This window comes from Garra rufa, chromosome 13, assembly GCF_049309525.1.
Source record: "Garra rufa chromosome 13, GarRuf1.0, whole genome shotgun sequence".
NCBI lineage: Eukaryota > Metazoa > Chordata > Actinopteri > Cypriniformes > Cyprinidae > Garra > Garra rufa.
Genome location: NC_133373.1, coordinates 22,180,402 through 22,200,286, shown reverse-complemented (window position 1 = coordinate 22,200,286; position 19,885 = coordinate 22,180,402). Strand labels below are relative to the sequence as shown.

General features: G+C 36.5%; 1 protein-coding gene across 1 annotated transcript in view; it reads left to right on the top strand.

Moving 5' to 3' along the window:
- The window catches only part of rngtt (RNA guanylyltransferase and 5'-phosphatase), a 162,569-nt gene that overhangs the window by 75,660 nt on the left and 67,024 nt on the right, over positions 1–19,885 (top strand). Inside the window, exon 11 of the mRNA XM_073816395.1 lies at positions 15,188–15,352. Within this exon, the coding sequence (XP_073672496.1) occupies positions 15,188–15,352 (165 nt within the window). The remainder of the gene's footprint in view (positions 1–15,187; positions 15,353–19,885) is intronic.

The following is a 19,885-nucleotide window of genomic DNA, read 5'->3' as shown; positions in this document are numbered from 1 at the left end:
AGAAATCGCTGATACAACCTTTAAGCAAAGTTAGTTTTAAAAAACAAGTCATTTTAATTACAGGGCTGAGCTATTTAAATTTAATTTGTAATATTTTTACTTGTACCTGTCCATATTGTCATTGCTGTGTGCTACTTATCTACACTGTAGAACAGTTATTGATTTAAATGAAAAGCAAGTATTTGTGCATATAAATGAGTGATTAATGACTATATTAAATTTAATGTTTTTATTTCTTTTTCATAAATCACCTCAACCCTCTTCACTGCTGGTTTTGTTCATGATTAGGACTTAACTTTTTTATGTTCTTTGTCTTAACACAGACTCAACCTTCTTCTGGTATTGATCTTGATTTGCACAAGATTCTTTTGGTCTCTTTCTTGACTCTGATCAGACTCTTCTGGACTTCTTGGACTTTACTTTTTTTCTGGTCTTGGTCTCAATTAATACTCAGCCTTCTTCTGTTCACTGTCTTGACACAGACTCTTTCCTCCTCTGGTCTTGGTATTGACACAGACTCAACCCTCTTCTGTTCTTGTTCTTGATTTGGTCTAGACTTCTTTCTCATCTCTTTCTTTACTCAGAGTAGACTCTCTTCTGGACTTTGTCTTATTTTGGACTTGACCCTCTTCTGGTCTTAGTCTCAATTTGGACTTAGCCTTCTGTTGTCTGTCTTGAATCAGACTAGACCCTCTTTTACTCTTGATCTGGACTATACTCCTTTCTTGACCTAAACTAGACCTCTGACTAATTTGGTCTTTGTCTTGAATCGGACTCAGTCTTTTTCTGGTCTTGACTTGGACTCAACCCTCTTCTAGTCTCAGGTTTGACTTGGCCTTGACCCACTTTTGGTGTCTTTCTTGACTCAGTCTTGTTCACTTTCTGGTCTTTGTCTTGACTTAGACTTGACCCTCTTCTGGTCTCTGTCTTTTTTGGTCTTGGTCTCAATTAAGACTCAACCTTCTTATGGTTTCAGTCTTAATTAAGACTCATCCCTCTTCTGGGCTCTGTCTTAACTTGGACTTGACCCTCTTCAGGGGCTAGTTCTAGTTCTGCTGTTGATCTTGATTTGACTCCTTTCTCCTTTCTTAACTCAGAGTAGACTCTCTTCTGGACTTTGTCTTAACTCTGATTTGACTTTCTTCTGTTCTCAATCTTGACTTGGACTTGATCCTCTTCTGGTCTTTTGGTCTCGGACAAGACTCTCTTCTACTCTCTTCTACTCTCTTCTTTTCTGGGGCTAGTTCCATAAACAGCCACTATGTTAAGACTGGTGTCTTAAGAACTAATTTAACCAACCAGATTAGACCAAACTACCTTTTTTAAAATTTTAGAATTTTAAGAATAAAAAAGTAGATGATTAGAGGTTTTGAGGATTACTTTAAGCAGTTTATAAAATGGACACTGGTCTTGATCTGGGTCAAGATTTTACCCTCTTCTGGTCTCTGTCTTGACTCTGACTTGTTTCTCTTCTGTTTTTGTCTTGAATCAGACTCAACCTTTTTCTGGTCTTGGTCTTGACTTGGACTCAACTCCCTTTTAGTCTTTCTTGTGACTTGGCCTTGACCTTGGTGTCTTTCTTAACCCTGACTTGACCCTTTTCTGCCCTCTGTCTTGTCTTGGATTAGACCCTCTTCTGGTCCCGGTCTTGACTCAAACTCAACCTTCTTTTGGTCTTGTCTTGACTTGCACTCAACCCTTATTTTGTGTCTGTCTGGATTTACAGCATAAAATCCATTTGTAGCTTATTCAAACAGCCCATTTATTCAGGAAGATTTATTCATTATCTCATTAACACAACCAACCACAGTTTGCATTTTTGACTTTTAGGGATTGATTAATCTGAGATTGATAAAACTGCAATAACAGACTGATGTGCAGTAATGACAGTGTAGACTTGTAAATGTAACAAAAACTGATTATTTTACATACATTTAGAAACTAAAGCATATTATACAGTGCTAATGGATGTCTGCTGTACTGGCTGCTGAGCAGTTTAACAACCCTTTGATATTTTGGGCTGGACTAGAGTCTTCCAAAACTTCTGCCTCCCTGAATTGGGAATTTTTCCCACATGCATCTTATTGGACAGCTAGCAAGGCAGAGACATAGCATCAGCTTTGGCCGTGATTTGCCATCTGGCATCTAATCTTGTAAAGCTCAGGGATGCTTTCCATTCTGGTGTTCAAACACCATATCTTTGCCTTTAAACACGCTACACGGCACTGAACACCCCTCATTCTGCTGTATGTTAAGTCATGGGCTTTAGAAGAAAAAAATGAGGAAAAGCTGATTTGGGAGGCACAGATGTCTAAAAATAGTCCTGGGGACTCTTGTGGTAAGTGCGTTCAATGCGTCAGTGGTCAACACGCAAAATGCGCCAAGGCTCCCATGGGGCCCAAGCGGTCCACTTGTACTGTGGGGTTCCAGGGTGTTCTGCTTCATTTGGCAGTCTTGGGCCATGCAACATGAGGTTTGGAGGCTCCCATCAGAACTGAATGAAAAGCACTTATTTTAAAATACTCAAGCACTTTGTGTTGTTTTTGTGATGTAGGCTCAAGGTTTCCTACCGATTCTTACATTCTCCTCCTGTAGTGATGATTTGCGGCCTCTGGGATGTAGAAGAAATGAAAGTTGGTAGTCCTATCTTTTGTTTTTCGTAGAACTCTACAGGATGGATTGTGCCTGCTGTTAGCGTTATTTTCACGCACTGTTGGAGTTGTTTTAGCTCCTGGTTCATTAAAGGAAATATGCAAATGAAGTAACAGCGAAAACACGCCCAGGAAATTAGTGCACAAATTTCACAGCACAATTCATCATCTTGCTGGTTGTTTCTGAGTACTAGGTTGTGGAGGATGCAGCAGACTAACTTGTCAGACAGTTTTTTTGTTTGCGTGAGGCTTTTAGTTCAGCTATACTTCAGATAGGATATATTGAAGAAGGTAAGTGAGATTATGTGTGGACAAAGTCAGATGTCAGTATATGGTTTGCCCGGCCTTTGTGTTTGCAGCAAAATTCTCCTTTATTATATGGTGTCAGAACTGTAGTTGTTCATGACAGATGTTTTTGCTTGGTTCTGCAGAGCTATCATCAGATAATGTGACATCTGAAACCTGCTCTTACTGCTGCTTACTTGCAGTTTACAACCAATAAAAAAGAAGAAACAGCACTTCCAGTTTATTGATTGTTTAACTTTATTGCTTATTTAAATGTACTTTTAAGCAGCAAGCATAGTGCTCATATGTTAGTGTTAATTTGTTAAGGGTTTTATTTTCAGTTATAAATATATAAATGACCTACATTTTTTGTCAACAATTCATCATGTCTTATTCATTCATTTTAGACAGTTTTACACAATTTTAGTACAAGAAAATAGTTTTAGACCATGAAAATGTGATAATTCTAACAAAAATGTTAAAAAATGAAGAAACATTTACGTATGTTGTGTTGTTTGTCAGTAGTCTTGTTTACAAAATTAACTCTGTAGATTTATTTAAAAAAAATATGGTTAGTCATAAACTGCAATTGAAAGTTTGGGGTTGGTAAGTTTTTTTTTTAAGAAATTAATTATTTTACACACATTAAACTGATCAAAAGGGACAGTAAATACTTTTATAATGTGGCAAAAAAATTATTTCAAATAAATGCTGTCCATTTGAACTTTACATTTATCAAAGAATCCTTCATTTAACAACGGTTTTCACAAAAGAAAATCAGCAGCACAGCTGTTTTCAATATTGATCATGATCAGAAATATTTCTTGAATAGCAAATCAGCATATTAGAAAGATATTTAAAGGATCATGTGACAGTGAAGACAGAAAATTCAGCTTTTACTGCTGATCAAATAAATGCAGCCTTGGTGAGCAGAAGAAACTTCTTTTAAAAACATAAAAAAAGACCCCAAACCTTATGTAGAAGACATATTGTATTCTATTAAAGAAACTTTAAAAGCTTTCAAGTGCTTTTTTTTTTTACCTTGACATTATGCTGCTTTATTTATTGCCTCAATCACCTCTTTAGAACAGGCTCAGCGGACTTGAATCACACTTTCAATCGTGGATTTGTAGAGAGATTTTTGCTATTACTTTTCCAAGCAATTTGACATTTTTCGCCTACCAGATTGGAACATGGGCGAAAAATACCCTAGATTTCAGACACTGAAAAACTGTGCCTTTTCCAGAGACCTGAACACCATAGAGCCAATAAGTATCCACCTAGCAACCACCCAGATCAGCACCTTAGTAACAGCACAGCAATGCCTTTGTCATGTAATGGACACCACTGTTTCCTTAAAAATACAAAAGTCAAAATCACCTGCTAATTCTCCCTGTTACGGAAGAAAATGTTTTCTCTTGTCTGTTCTGTATGTCTGTGTGTTGGATTAACCAAATGTTCAATATGGCGTTCCAGAGCTCTGGCCAGACGCCGAACAGACCAAATCACAGTGAGTCAGAGCCTCTGTCATTTTCTGAAATCTGGCAGAACCACCGTAACATGGCCATTTCAATTCCAACTGCTCTGAATTGAACAAAGATATTTGTTCAGAAACAAATTTAGCATACTGAAGGGAACAATTAACAGAATATCATGTAATAACATAAAACTGCAAAATATCAAGTCATTACAGACTTTCAGGAGAGTTGTAGTGTGCAAATTAGATGGGTTGAAAGTACCCTTTTGAGGTCTTTGTGTGCTGACTTATGTCTGACGACAGCCCTGCTGCAGATTTTGGCTCAAGTCTTGAGTTTTTTATCACAAAAGTCATGGTTCACTCAACAGGTGTTGATTCACTCACAGTTTTTTTTTTTTTTTTTTTTTTTTTTTGTAGCAGTATTATATTTGACATTTAGCAGATCTCTGTACATTCCTTAGACATTTGGTATGCAATACTGGTCAGTGTTGAGGAAAGTTACCTTTAAAAGTAATGCATTACAATGTTGTGCTCTTTCCCCAAAAAAGTAATTAACTGTGTTACTCTTTTTTTGGAAAATAATGCATTGTTACTTTTGCATTTTCTTTTTTAATCTGGGCTGGGCTTGCATGTTTGTTTTGAATGTAAAAAATGCAAGTGAGATGAATAAATGCATTTAGTCTAGACATTTAGTCAAGAACTACTGTCAAATAAATGGGAAAACAAAGTAATTGGTGTTACTTATTTGAAAAAGTAACCCAGATGTTTTCTTGTAAAGTCAAAATAATGTGTTACTTGAAAAAAGTAATCTGGCTTTGTAACTTGTGTTACCCCAACACTGCTACTGAGTCATTCTTCATTTGTGGTGGCAAGTGGTGTCACTCTACTTTACAACAGTTGAAATAAACTTTTAATGCCAATAAATCATAAAATGTTTGCATGTTTGTATTAGGGCTGCACGATTAATCGCACGACGTTGTGAGGCGCATTTAGTCAATGACAAGCTACGCCAAACCGCGCTCAAAATCAAATTTTGAGCACGATTTGGCGTAGCTTGTCAGTGATTTACACTGTTAATACTGTGTATTAATTGCCGCTCCAGCTGAACGCACGTGATGGAGATTTACTACTAATCAAAGTACCGGCTTCATTGACTAAACGCGTCTCACAACATCGTGCAATTAATTGTGCAGCCCTGTTTTGTATTCTATAGGGTAAACACAATTTGTGCACTGTTAATAGTTACATTTTTGTTTTAAAATACATATTTAATTAAGTTAATATTAGTATTTCCAAAATGTCCACTGATCTTGAAATCATCATGATGGTAGCCTCCATTTTAGAAAAGTCTGGATTTAGGCTAATTTATCTGCGGTGTTACTGTATGTGGTGATACTGTCTTTCTTAGTAACACCATAGATATAAATCACAATTAAGCTTAGATTTTAATTGATATAGTATATTAAACTAATTTTAAATGCTAAGCAGTACATTTTATTTTAAAAAAACAAACAAACAAGCATTTTGACAAATTCTGCTTCTCATTGTCCACCCCAATCGAAGAATGACCCTACTGGGCAAAATCTGGAATATTTAAGTTATTAAGTTATGTTTTTTAAAGAAAGATTTTTAATGCTTACAAAGGCTGCATTTACTTGATAAAAAATACAGTAAAAACATTAATACTGTGAAATATTACAACAATATAAAATGGCTGTTTTCTATTTGGATATATTTTTAAGGGGTCATGAACTGCCTTGTTTTATTATTTTGTACAGTTCTCTGAGGTCCCCTTTATAATGTTATCAAGATGTTCACCTCAGGAACCATCATAATTTAGAAGTAATAGGCTATTTTCTGTCCTGTTTTAACCTCCCATATCAGAACAGTCTGTTTTAATAGACATGGCGGATTGTAAACTCAGAAGTAAATGCCCACTGCTATGATTGGGTAACATTTATGACAGCCTACATTTCTCAGCAAAGGACGCTGATGTGATTTAGGTCAAAAACACAAATAGTGAGTACATTTCAAACAATCTATAATAACAGACAAAGCAATAGTGACAATACGTCACAACTTTTTTCACTTCTGTGGTGCGAAATCACTATTAAATTCAATATACTGACGCAGTCTTTCCTCTTTCCTAACATTAGGATCAGAAGGAAGGCAATGCAAAAACTGTTTTTCCACAACTTTGCCCTGCACAACATCTTTATCATTTGGTTTCTGCGTAGACCTGCATTTGACGGTCTCATTATTTACACTGCATGTTCAAATCGGCGATGTAGAAGCAGGCGTTGATCTTTTTCTGCGGAGGCAGTGTTTTACAACACTGTTACATTATAGAGTGTAGGTGTGTCCCAGACTAAGGATTTCCATAGTCAAATCAGATTTGTCAAGTCTCGCCTGTAGTCAACTGATCGTGTGTTTATTTTATTTCACACACTGCACACCAAAACAATCCGCAACTCCCCATGACACACGATAAAAGGTATTTTTTTCCATGTTAATCTGAGTTTTTGTCTATTTTAGAAACAGTTTCTATTTTTGCAACGTCGCGCCTGGAACAACAACATGCAAATTATGATATTTACAATCTCAGGTACTGATTATGTGCTTTATTCGGTGTTAAAAGTGTCTAATGTGAGTTTGAATTGCGTTACATTTATAGCCATACTGAAAGCAACAACAGATTGTTTACCTCAGATCTTGAAAATAAATTAAAGCAAACATATACGGTAAAACAGCTAACTGTTAACTGTAAACTGTTAACATTGGCCGACAGAAGCCGCCAAGATGCTCCTGTCTGTCATGGATCATGGAAAGTGAAACTTAAATCTGTCACATGGGTGTTCCATTTTCATAAAAAAGGGGGGAAACCTGTAGTTCTATGTGAAATCAGACACTGAGCACCCCCATATAGCCAAAATGACATGATCCTCGTTTCATAACACCTCTGCGAAAATTCGACTATGAGATTGCCAGTCGAATCAGACTCCTCCTATCGAAGCATTGAATCTTCGACTATTGGTGGTCACCCCTAATAGAGTGGCACATTCCAAAACCTGTCGTTTTGCCAGACTGGCTTCAATAAAAGCTGCTTTTAGACTAACAAGAAAGTTTTGAGTTCTGAAACTTAGGCTATTTGACCACCAAATCGTTTTTAGCTAGCTGAAAACGCTAGGCGCTCCAATGAAAATGCCCAGCTATAATTGCTTAAGAGTCCAGCGGGTTTTTTTTTTTCATTGAGTCGCTGTGATTGTTATTATACAGAATATCCGCAGAAGTATAGACGTTTTTTCCTGAACGCGGAAGCCACATCTAAGTCTTAACCGGAAGGATGCTGTGCATTTCCAGTCTCCAGTGTTTCTAGTCAAATTAGCGTATATTCCGAGCTGATAATCTAATGTTAAACCTATTTAAATTAGGGCCGGGACTCGATTAAAAAAATTAATCTAATTAATTAGAGGCTTTGTAATTAATTAATCGAAATTAATCGCATATAAATATTTGACCTGAGAACAGTGAGAAGTAAGATTTTTTCATATGGATTTTTAATTATACCATTGAATAATGACTGAATACATAAGCTTAAGCAACAAAATATTGTTTATTTTTGTTCAACCAAGTACAACAGACCAGTGCAATATTGCCATTAAGTGTAGAAATAGGCTCGATGTCCTGCGGTGATATGCGAATTCCTTGTTGCATAGCTTGCACACAACCATGCTCTTATCGACGCTTCCATCCATTCGTTTTTTATAACAAAATTTTCCATCCACAGGGCCAACCAAAGCGGTGTAATCAGCTTCTTTGTCCATGTTCACTGTGGTTTGTTTTTGTCTGAACGCTAGTTGGTGCTCCAGTATAATCGGTCCGCCAAAACTCATCCAGTGAGAAACGTTCTGCAGTGCAAAAATAAGTGCGATTAAAATGCGTTCAAAAATTTTAAGCATTATTTTTGTGTAATTAATTAATCTAAATTAACGCGTTAAAGTCCCGGCCCTAATTTAAATGTTTTCAAAAAGCCCATGGCTCCATAGCACCATCGCTTTTCAATGTCACAATGACCATCAATTATCAGTGCCTAACTCCTCAAAGTTTAATGAGTGTGTAGATGACACGAAACTGCCGACGTTAGCTAAATTAAAAACAGAGGGGCGCTATTTGAATGGGTTTTTATTGAGACTGGAAAGGAAGAGCATCCAATTGCAAGTTAGAATTCGTAATGGCGGCGCTCATCGTATACTCAGGAAAAAGGGCTATATGGCAGACGCATCGCGAATGAAATGTTTCTCCATGCATTATTTTTTTATAACAATATTTTGGTAGTCCACCAGTTCCATCTGGTAAAGACAAATACTCAGAGATAAGCAATATTAAATTATACATTATTGTTCAGTCATTGTACAAGCAGAGTGGTCCCGCCCCTCCTCCACTCTGATTGGTTAGCTGACTAGAAAGTGACTGTGATGAGCACATTGTTTCACTCAAAGTTGAATTCTTCAACTCTCTGCGCCGAGAAAAAAATGCTTGAATGCTCAGCGCGAAAAAGACACTCAGCACTCAGTACACTCCTGGCATTTTTAAAAAAACGTGCTGCTCCCATTGAGAACAATTTAAAAAAAATATGGTAGCCACGGGGAAAAACACTTTGGTAGACATGCAGCCTTACAGGATGTTTTTATAGTACAAAATGTAAATGGAATTTGGTTTCTCAGTTCATGACCCCTTTAAAATGTAATTTATTACTGTGATGGCAAAGCTGAACAAGGGGTCTAATAATGGATAATATCTTATCCATGTAGCTTTCAAACCATAGAAAATGACCTAGTCAGCACAAACTAAAATGTAGAACAAAACTAGATTGCTTAATCTCTTACAATACACAGATGGCAAGCACCTGTTTCCTTTTGTCATTCTGCATAGCTGTTCCTCATCTGTATAAAATATATAATTTTTTGGAAATACCACATTAATTAATTTTTAAAAAAAATAGCATTTGTTTGTATGTTGTAACAAAATCAGTTACATTGTCATTAGAAACAGAGCAAACAGGAATGGAAGTGCTAGCTGTCTTTATTGACGACCCTTTCTGCTTATCTATTATGATTCACCATTGCATCTTATTACGTTTAATTCCCTTTTCACGTAATGTTTCCATAATTCTGTCAGGCCCTGGATTTATAGAAGCTTTCATTACTTTTTGATATGGAATGTGTAAGTCTGGAGAGTCTCTTAAATATAGATGAGCGTTTTATTCCTCAATTTGCGCTTGAAAGTTGCCCGCAGAGAGTCGGGCTGCCTTTTGCGATAGGATACTGGGAAATTGGAAAATTGCAAATAAGATGTAAAATGTAAAGTGGTTGGTTTTGGAAGATGTCTGCCGTTAAATTGTATCTCTTTCTAAGGTGTCTCTCCTTCTACTCTCATCTGTGCCTCAATAACTCACCTTTGAAAACCCTTTGAACACTTTATGTTTACATGATTTAGCCCTTGTTTGTTAAACCATGGTTTTGAAGTGTAAATGACTTTAGATGTTTCTTAAGTAATGAAATCCAGTCATTTCTATTCCAGTAATTGCGTATTTAGTGTGAAGGCGAAAGATTTCCCCACACAGATTTCAGAGTTTGGTTTTGATCTTTATGCAAACATTCACTGGTAGTGATGAAATAAACCAGCTCTCAGACATACTTGTCACTTTTAATGTTGGTGCACCATAGTGTCATAAAACATGCATGCGTGTAAACGCATCAGCTGCTGGACCTCGTTTATAAATATGTAGAAATATAGACTGTGGTGTTCCAAATACAGTTAAATGAGTCACTTGTTCCATTACAAAAGTGACCCAAGAGGAGCTTCCTAAAGAGATACGACTGTTGTCATACAAGAGTGTAATACAAGAGTCTTCTGAATCGTTTCAGGAACAGGCTCCTTCAGAGCGGGAAGGACCGTTTTGTCCGCGGAGAGCTGCATTGAATTGCGTTTAACTCGTCTGATTTGTGGTTTCACTGGAGATGTCTTCTATAGATCACTTCAAATCCATTTCGTTAAGCGAGTCACAGCCTTTTTTGAGGCGTTAAGTGAGGAGATGAAGCTTTGATTTAGTCGTAGTGACGTGGATCGGCGGTCCCATCGGAGCACTACCATACATCCGAGACCGGATAGCGTAATGTGGAGACGTTACCATGGAGACGCTCCTGCAGTCGTGATGGAGAGAGAGTGAGGTGGATTATTTCCAGAGCTCCTTGCAGCCGCTCTGATGCATGTATACACACCACGTCTGTTCCTTCAGCACGTTCCCTCATCACGCTTAATGGGAACAAATCAAAATTAATCGAATTTTGCCTGATCTTTTCAAATACACGTTTTTTGTGCAGTGTAGACATTCTCTAGGATTTAAACTCCTCAGTCCACCCAGAAGACCCACACACTAGAGATGGCTTGACATTTGAGGGTGATGGAAAGAAATGGGGAAATCTGTTATCTGAGTGTCTACAAAGAGTCGGGCCAGTTTAAATCCAGTGGGAATGCATCTAATTGTATTCCAAAATGTGAAATTAAAATTGGTCAACAGATGCCCATTCCAGAGTCTGTTGATGTAGAATTTCTCATCTCTTGGTCACCTAAAGAAGCATCACCTTTTCCACACACTTTTTATTTATGTGTAGCATTTTAAATCATTGAATTTCCAGCATAAACTCCAGTTTAAGTTTCTTAAGGCATCTTCTTAAAAGCGACATCGTTGTAAATAGTCTGTCTATGCTAACAGTAAAAAAATAATAATAATGCTCTGTAAAATGACAGTTTCAGCCAATCATTTGAAAACTGTTTAATGATTAAAGGAGAAGTCCAAAACAAAAAAATTATAATTTACTCACCCTTTTGTCATCCAATATGTTCATGTCTTTCTTTCTTCAGTCAATAGGAAATTGTTTCTTGAGGAAAACATTTCAGGAATTATTTACATATTGGACTTTAATGGTGCCCCCCAAGTTTGAACTTCCAAAATGCAGTTTAAATGCAGCTTCAAATGGCTCTAAATGATCCCAGTCGAGGAAGAAGGGTCTTACCTAGCGAAGCGATCAATCATTTTCGAAACAAATTGACAATTTATATACTTTTTAACCTCAAACTCTCGTTTTGTCCAGATCTGCGTTTTTTCGGGTCAGTGCAGTTATGGTATGTCGAAAAACTCCCATCTCATTTTCTTCTCTAACTTCAAAATCGTCCTACATCGCTGCAGAAGTACCGACCCAGTCTTTACAAATTGAACGATTTTGACGTCAAAGAAGAAAATAAGATGGGAGTTTTTCAACCTGCCCTACCTTTATTGACCTGCATTACACAGACTACGCATGAGCATCACAAAGACGAGACAAGATGAGCATTTAAAGTGTAAAAGTATATAAATTGTCAGTTTGTTTTGAAAATGACCGATCGTTTTGCTAAGACCTTTCTTTCTCAGCTGAGATTGTTTAGAGCCATTTGAAGCTGCATTTAAAACTTGGGGGCACCATTGAAGTCCACTATATGGAGATTATTCCAGAAATGTTTTCCTCAAGAAACTTTCTTCACAACTAAAGAAAGAAAGACATGAACATCTTGGATGACAAGAGGGTGAGTATATTATCTGTAGATTTTTGTTCTGGAAGTCAACTTCTCCTTTAATACACACTTATGTGCATAGGAATTCTGGGGATAATCATAATATGCATGCACACTATTTTCAACTTACTTGTACAACTCTAAATGAAGTGCTGTTACATTCATTTATGCTTTTTTTTGTGCTCTCTCTAGAGTGAATGCATCTTGTATCTGTGTGTTTTGCCTCACTAGTTTTAATGAACACATCTTGTTTGCTCACACGTTCCACTATATGCTGAGTGCTGCTGAAAATTATGCCATAACAATTACAAAATTCAGTATGAGTTTCGTCACACTTTATTTTAGGTGTCTGCAATATATTTACATAAAAAAAACCCGAATAGTTTGGTACAGTGTACTTATTGTGTTCATATTGTATTTCAAATCACTTTTTCTACTATTGAGATGGGATGTAAGTAAATTTAGGGTATGTTAGGTTTAAGGGAGGGTTAAGGTTTAGAGGTAGGTTTGATAGTGTTATTATAGATTATTACAGATATAATTAATTACAGATATAATTGTTGGAAGGTATTTTTTAATGGAGTGTCTATTTGCACTTAGTGTAAGTAGACACTCCGTTAAAAAATACCTTCCAATAATTGGAAGATACAACAAGGTGCGCCTTGTTGGCCTTGTTACACTAACAAAACACACAGTTTTGCCCAATCTCATGTTAATCTTGAGTACCAATAGAGTACTATTGCATCCTTCATATCTCCAAAAGCTCTTTATAAAAAGAAAGAAACCGGTTTACAATTCTTTCCAAAAACAGCAGAGTTTCTGGAAGCGTGCCGCAGATGGAGCTAAAGAGTCATGAGGGCTTGCGTGTCGACTGCTAACAAAACACAGAAATTTGATGAAATTAATGAAAATGATCATTTACATTGTTATTTGGGTGTTTTATATTGTACTTCAATACCGAGGTGCAAATATCTGCCTAATATTATTGCCAATATTATAATATATGTAATAGTTATTGCTAATTTTATTGCAAAGAAAAGCATGTTGTTTTTACATAGTGTAAATAGAATATATAGCTATTTGCACTGTGTAAATAGCATATAGTTAAAAAAAAAAACTGCTATTTGCGCTTAATGTAAACAGCATCCGTCACAAAAAATATGCTATTTTCACTTAGTGAATATTTTCTTAAATATAAGTACAGTGTAAATCATGTACACAATAAGTGCATTGTATCAAATGATTCATTTACATGTAAGTACATAATACTTAAAGTAGATCCATGAGATGCTTTATGTAGTAGTTAGTGAATTTCAAATTCAGGAGAAGGCAATGACAAAAACCATGACAGATTATTGTATACACTGTTTACTTTATTGATTATTGGTGTCAGATAACTTGTTCACAACTCTGGAGCTAGTGTTATATTGTAAAGTTTATTATTCAAAACAATCCAATAAATCATTAAACACCTTACCTTACCATTTAGAACAAGTTGGAGGTTATCCTAAATTATCCTAATCTTTTCAAGATTTTAAAATCATCTTTTGTCTTAAAGAAGATGTGGTTAAGGAATGTTTGGGTGATACAAAATATTTGTAACTAAAAGAAAATTGGGTAACACTTTATAATAACTACACACTATGAGACATTAGTTAAGCATTGGTAAATAGTTAATTAATCATTTATAAAGTATTATTCCTACATTAATAGACATTTGTAAGCAGTTCATAAATACAGCTATAAATGCTCTGTTCTTGTTTTATAAGCATCTGTATAATATGCTTAATAATTGTATTTTCATACTTTATTAAGGATCAGTTAATCATTTCTAAATTAAGCATTACATTATTTACAAACCGGTTAGTAGTTGTAAGTGGTTCATGAGATCATTTAGAAAGTGTTAGGAAATGATTCATAAACCATTTGAATGCACATTTATACATCTTATTATTCAGACAGATATTAACAGTAAGTCAGTGAGTTAATAAATTTAATAACACATATTCCTACTGTAACTCATAATTAATTCAGGCAGTTATACAACATTTACTAGCTGTCAGTTAATGGTTTTTGTGAGCTCATCTAAAGTGAGGACTATTTATGCCTTGTAAAGTGTTAATAAGTTGAGTTTTACTATTTTGAAATCCATTCAGCCGTTCTCCTATGCTATATTGGTCTCATAGGATTCAATGATCTATGCTAAGCTATGCTAAAAGTGATATCGCCAGAACAGGAGAACGGCTTTTGTAAACACTTTACAAGGCATAAATAGTCCTCACTTTAGATGAGCTCACAAAAACCATTAACTGACAGCTAGTAAATGTTTTATAACTGCCTGAATTAATTATGAGTTACAGTAGGAATGTGTTATTAAAGCATTTATTAACACTGACTAACTGTATATATATGTGTGAATGATAAGATGTATAAATGTGCATTTAAATAGTTTATTAACACTTTCTAAATGATCTCCTGAACCACTTACAACTTACTGCTTATAAAACAAGAATATAGCATTTATAGCTGTATTTTATGAACTGCTTACAAATGTCTATTAATGTAGGAATAATGCTTTATAAATGATTAATTAACTATTTACCAATGCTTAAGTAATGACTCATAGTGTGTAGTTATTATAAAGTGTTACCGAAAATGGCAGTTAAGAATTCTATTCTTGACTGTTTTGTGAATCTGGCTCCTGGACAAATGCAATTTTTACTGGTGACAGTAATAAGATCTATAAGACTAATGACATCATGACTTGTTACTTGTCTCAGTCGTGGCCGAGTAAGATCTCATGCTGGTTTAGAACATGATGAAGGCTGCAAAAAACATCTCATTCTGAAATTTGTCATCGCAATCACATTTACACATCAGGACTTACTCAGTATAAAGTAACATAAAGAATACCATTGTAAACTCCACACAGAGCTTTGCCAAGTCTTTACATTTTAAAGATGTAGTACAGAAACCAGAAAGTAGTCTAAAAGGGTCATTAAAATTGTTTCTATTATTTTTCTGTTATTACTTCCAGCGTCGCAAATGATGTCTGCAAAAGACAAACAGGAGTAATTATTTTATTGATTTTTTTAAGTGTGGAACTACTCATGCTGAATCTGAGTTGTGTGTGTGAATTGTGCCTGTGTGGTTTGTTTTGCAGGGTCAGCCTGTGGGTCAGTGTGACTTCAACAGACGTCTGCTGTGTATCGAGAAGGAGATCATCTCCCCACGGTTTGAAAAAATGAAGCTGGGCCAGATTGATAAATCCAAGGAGCCCTTCAGCGTCAGGAACAAGCCTTTCTTCGACATCCACGCTGCGCGCAAGGTATTTATCCATAAACGCCTGTGGCTGTGTTTTGTGCAGAGACATGCCATTTAAACGTCAGATAATGACTTGAAAACATTTAATGTGCTGTGGTTATTTACATTAGTAACCTCTATAAACTAGCAACCACTAGTAACCATCCTCAAGCAGTTCTCCATTGCTACAGTGACTTTATAAACTGTATTCTCTGTGAAGCTGCTTTTAATCCAGTTGTAAGGTAAAACATATTGTAGAAATGCAAAGGTATTGTTCAATCAAAGCATCTCTCTGAGGCTCTTTCAGAACTAATCTTAAACTTTGAAGGTTGCAGCTCAGAGAACATAAAAGAAACTAATGATTCAAGCATCTGTAAAACATGAAAACAGTTGTCTGGTTGTTCCACAGACTCAGTGGTAAGGTTCAAGATTCTTCTGATGTTTGTGTACAGCCTGGGGACGAGGGCTAGTCAGTGACCACAGTCTATTTTTAACGTGCTGAAGATGATAATTAGTCTGGGTGGTGTTTCACAGGTTGCAGACAATTGACAAATATATTCTGTTTTGACAATTTTTTCTGTATTGTCCCATTTCAGTTCATTAAAATGGGAATCCTTGTTCTTGGACCGACTGTTCTTAGTCTGGTTCTGGATGTAGGCCTAAAGGAGTCTAGTTTTGTTGATGGTCTTAGGGGGTTTGTTATTGATCTTGTCTAGTCTTGACTTCAGCTCTAATTGGCGTAGCTGTGGCTTCAAAAACTATTGATTATCTCCAGCCTCATTTCCCTGGAGAAAAGATTTAGCTCATTTAACACACACATATATCTGTCCCCTCTACTAGGGTACATTGCTAATGAGCAATAAAATGTTATTGATATATTTTTGAAAAAAGAAATCTGCAACATCAACAATAACACAATAAGACATTTTTTTCAATATTTACATCTAAAAAACAGGTGTTTTTGTGTAAAAAGTCTGCATGTTCTGACTATATAAGAATGTGAAAACGTGAACATCATCTCCAGAGCTGATCTGAGGCAATTCACCAATTAATTGGAGAAAAACTATCATATATAAACAGAAACTCAGAAGTCTTCACTACAAACCACCAAAATAAAAGTTACCAAAGTTACCAAAAATATTACTATTTTTGGTAAAATGTACTTCTCAGAGTAATAATAATAATTCTCATTCATGTTTTAATTCAAAATTTTAATTCAAACTTTGATAAAAAAGATGGAATAATTTGTTCTAAATTAATTATCTCGTCATTTTAAGGGGACACACTGCAGGAAAAAACACTGTTTTTTTCATGCACCTGTCAAGTTTGAGATTTGCCGTGGAAGTGGGCTAAGAGAGTGGCACTGCGGGGTTGTCTTGATGAGCATTACCTTGCTGATCATAACCCTCCAGCTCAAGTGAGCCTTCCATTTCTTCCAGATCTTCATACAGAGTTTGTGAAGGGATGGAACAAGCCAGTTCCTTCATGTATCCATAGATTCCAGCATACTAGTTCGGCTAATATTGAGGGAATGCGTGAGAATAGCTATGAGAGGATGCCTCCTATAGAAGAGACGCTAGCTAGGTATCTCTCTATGGGTGAAGCATCATCTCTTAAGGCTCCCTCCCTGCCATCCGAGCCCCTTCAACGTACATCCTGCTTGAATGGCCGGGCATACACGGCAGCAGGTCAGGCTGTGGCTTCGCTGCACACAATGGTGGTGCTTCAGGCTAATCAGGCTGACTTGCTGAAAGACCTGGATAAAGGCCAGGGGCTTTCCTCTGACAAGGTAGCAGAACTCCGCCATACCACAGATTTGGCTCTCCATGCCACTAAGTAGACCGCCACTGCTATGGGCAGATCCATGGTGGTTACGGAGAGGCATCTGTGGGTAAACCTGGTAGACATCGGGAGAAAAGTAAAGGGCTTTCTTCTCGATGCGCCGGTTTCCCCTTCTAAACTTTTTGGTACTTCCGTTGAGATGGTGATCAAAAGGTTTAGAGGGGCGACGGCATGTTCTGCTGCTTTTAAAACCATCCCTCGAAGGACCAGGTCTGAGCCCAAACAATAGAGGGGTCCTGGCCCGTCCCGGTCCGAGGATCGGAGACAGGTGCAGAAGGCTAGTGTGGCGGCTTACGCCATCTCCTGGAAGCACCTGCAAGGCCATCAAGATCTGAGGGAGGTAGTCCAGACGAGGCGTTCCCATCTACTCACCTCCCTCGAGGGTTTGTGCATCTGCCCTCACCTTCTCTCCTTAATTCCCCTGCGTTACCATCTATCCCACCTGACTAAGGTTATGAATGAAGGAGACGTTCCCCGTAGCAACCCCTAGAGGACGCAGTGTCTTGTTCCCTTCCAGAAGACACTGTTAAGCAGTGCTGGGGTAACGCATTACAAGTAACGCAAGTTACGTAATTAGATTACTTTTTTCAAGTAACTAGTAAAGTAACTTTTTAATTTTCTTTCCCCAGTTATTGATTGAAAGCTCTCATGTCCCCATGTTGAGAGAAATTGGGAGTAAGATGTTACTTTAGTTTTAGAATAAATGTGAACATGCATTAATTCATCTCACCCACAAAAACAGATTCATTATTCTTCAAAATGAATAAAAAAAGTGAAATGCAACTCAGAATATGATGCAAACCTGCAATAATTAAATATGTTAAATAATACAAATATCTTTTATGTATTCAATCCAATTTTATTAACCAGTGCCTTTGCATCTGACCTTTTACTTACTCAAAGTAAAACTAACATTTTTATATTAAAAACAAACAAGCAAACACTGCCCAGATTCAAAAAGTAATGTAACACATTATTTTCCATAAAAAGTAACTGACATAATTAGTTACTTTTTTAGGAAGTACCTCAATATTCTACTTTGTCTATTTGTGTCAATAAATTTCAATTACAATACATAGTTTAAAGGCAGTTTTCTTAAAACTTTCTTTTTTTATATCCTGAAGGTTTTTACAGAGGGATTTGTTTATAAATGGTTTGCTTGTTTATATACATTTATTTCCCCCCAGAATTGTGAAAATATATTGTTTTCTGTCTATTCTATGGTATTTTCTGTATTAAAAAATGAGATACCCAAATTGTAAAAACTTTTGACTCTAAAATGTAAAAAACAACAACAAGAATTTCGAATTTGCACTAGAAATGTATGCAAATTAGTGCATATTTCATTAAATAATGCCCCATTTGCATATTTTAACCTAACATGTGTAATCAAACATATGTAATCAATCAACTGGGTAAGTAAGGCAATAAATAATCTTTTTTTTTTTTTTACCCTATTCACCTGCAGTGTCTCGCCTTAAAATATTAATTACATTGTTAGTTTTATGGACTCTTTTTAGTTTCAATAGACTCAATTTTTGATGATAAATGTGAAATAAGTTATAAAACACAAAATTTGGAGGGGGGGAAAAATCCTGATTCAAAAGATAGTTTATTCTGTGGGGCTCAGTTATGTTAACAAACACGTTATCATCAATGATATTGAAAAAATGCTATGCATGCCATGCAGTGTTAAATTAGACATTGCTGTTCAGACCTGTGATGCACAGATACTGGATGAACCCTACAAAAAGACACTTTTCCTGCTCTCATACAAAGACCCTTACAGTTGAATATCTGGAACATCAGCCAGTGAGCTGTGCACTTCTCATTTTCTATGAAATGAACATCCTTGATGGTTTCTGAGAAATTTCCAGCCAGAAGAGGTTCACCCCATGTCCGCAGTAGCCGTTTCGTAACCGCATTTGATTCTCTGTTCATTGTTCGCCATGAATAAGTCTTGTTTTCCTCTAGTCTGGTTCGTCTGTGCCCTGAACCTCCAAGCTCATGCTGGATGTGTGTGTGGGTCGGTTTTGTCTTGTTTGGGGTCTGATCTGAAGATGAAGTCTTTCAGGATGAAGTCATAATGACAGGCTGTTGAAAACTGAGAGGGTGTCATTGTTGAGGTCTCCAGCCATCTGATGTGCAGACAGGAAGTGGAAAATAGAGGAGTGGAAAAAGATTCCCATCAGTAATCGGTAGAGAATGACATCTCAACTGCAGACTACAGTCGGGATCAAAGAACTATTGTCTAGGAGTTCGTTCAGTCTCTCACGATTCCATCAGATATGAACCCAGCCTCCACTAGCTATCATTTGGCGCAGTGTCACTTCTCATCTTCGCCCCCTTGAAAATCCTTCAGCGGCCTCCTCAGCATTAGGACTGACTCTCAAAACATGAACTGGCCAGCAATATACAGTATCTCACAAAAGTGAGTACACCCCTCACATTTCAGCAATCATTTTAGTTTGTCTTCTCAAGGGACAAAACTATAGAAATGAAGCTTGGATATATTTTAGAGTAGTCAATGTGCAGCTTTTGTAGCAGTACAGATTGCTGTCCTCTGAAAAGAACTCAACATACAGCCATTTTAGTTAAAATAGCTGGCAACAAAAGTGAGTACACCCTAAGCGATAACAGCAGTATGTTGTTTAACCATGCAAAGCCACATGCCCTATTCATCATGTCTATGTTTTTGTCTGCTTGACAGGACCAT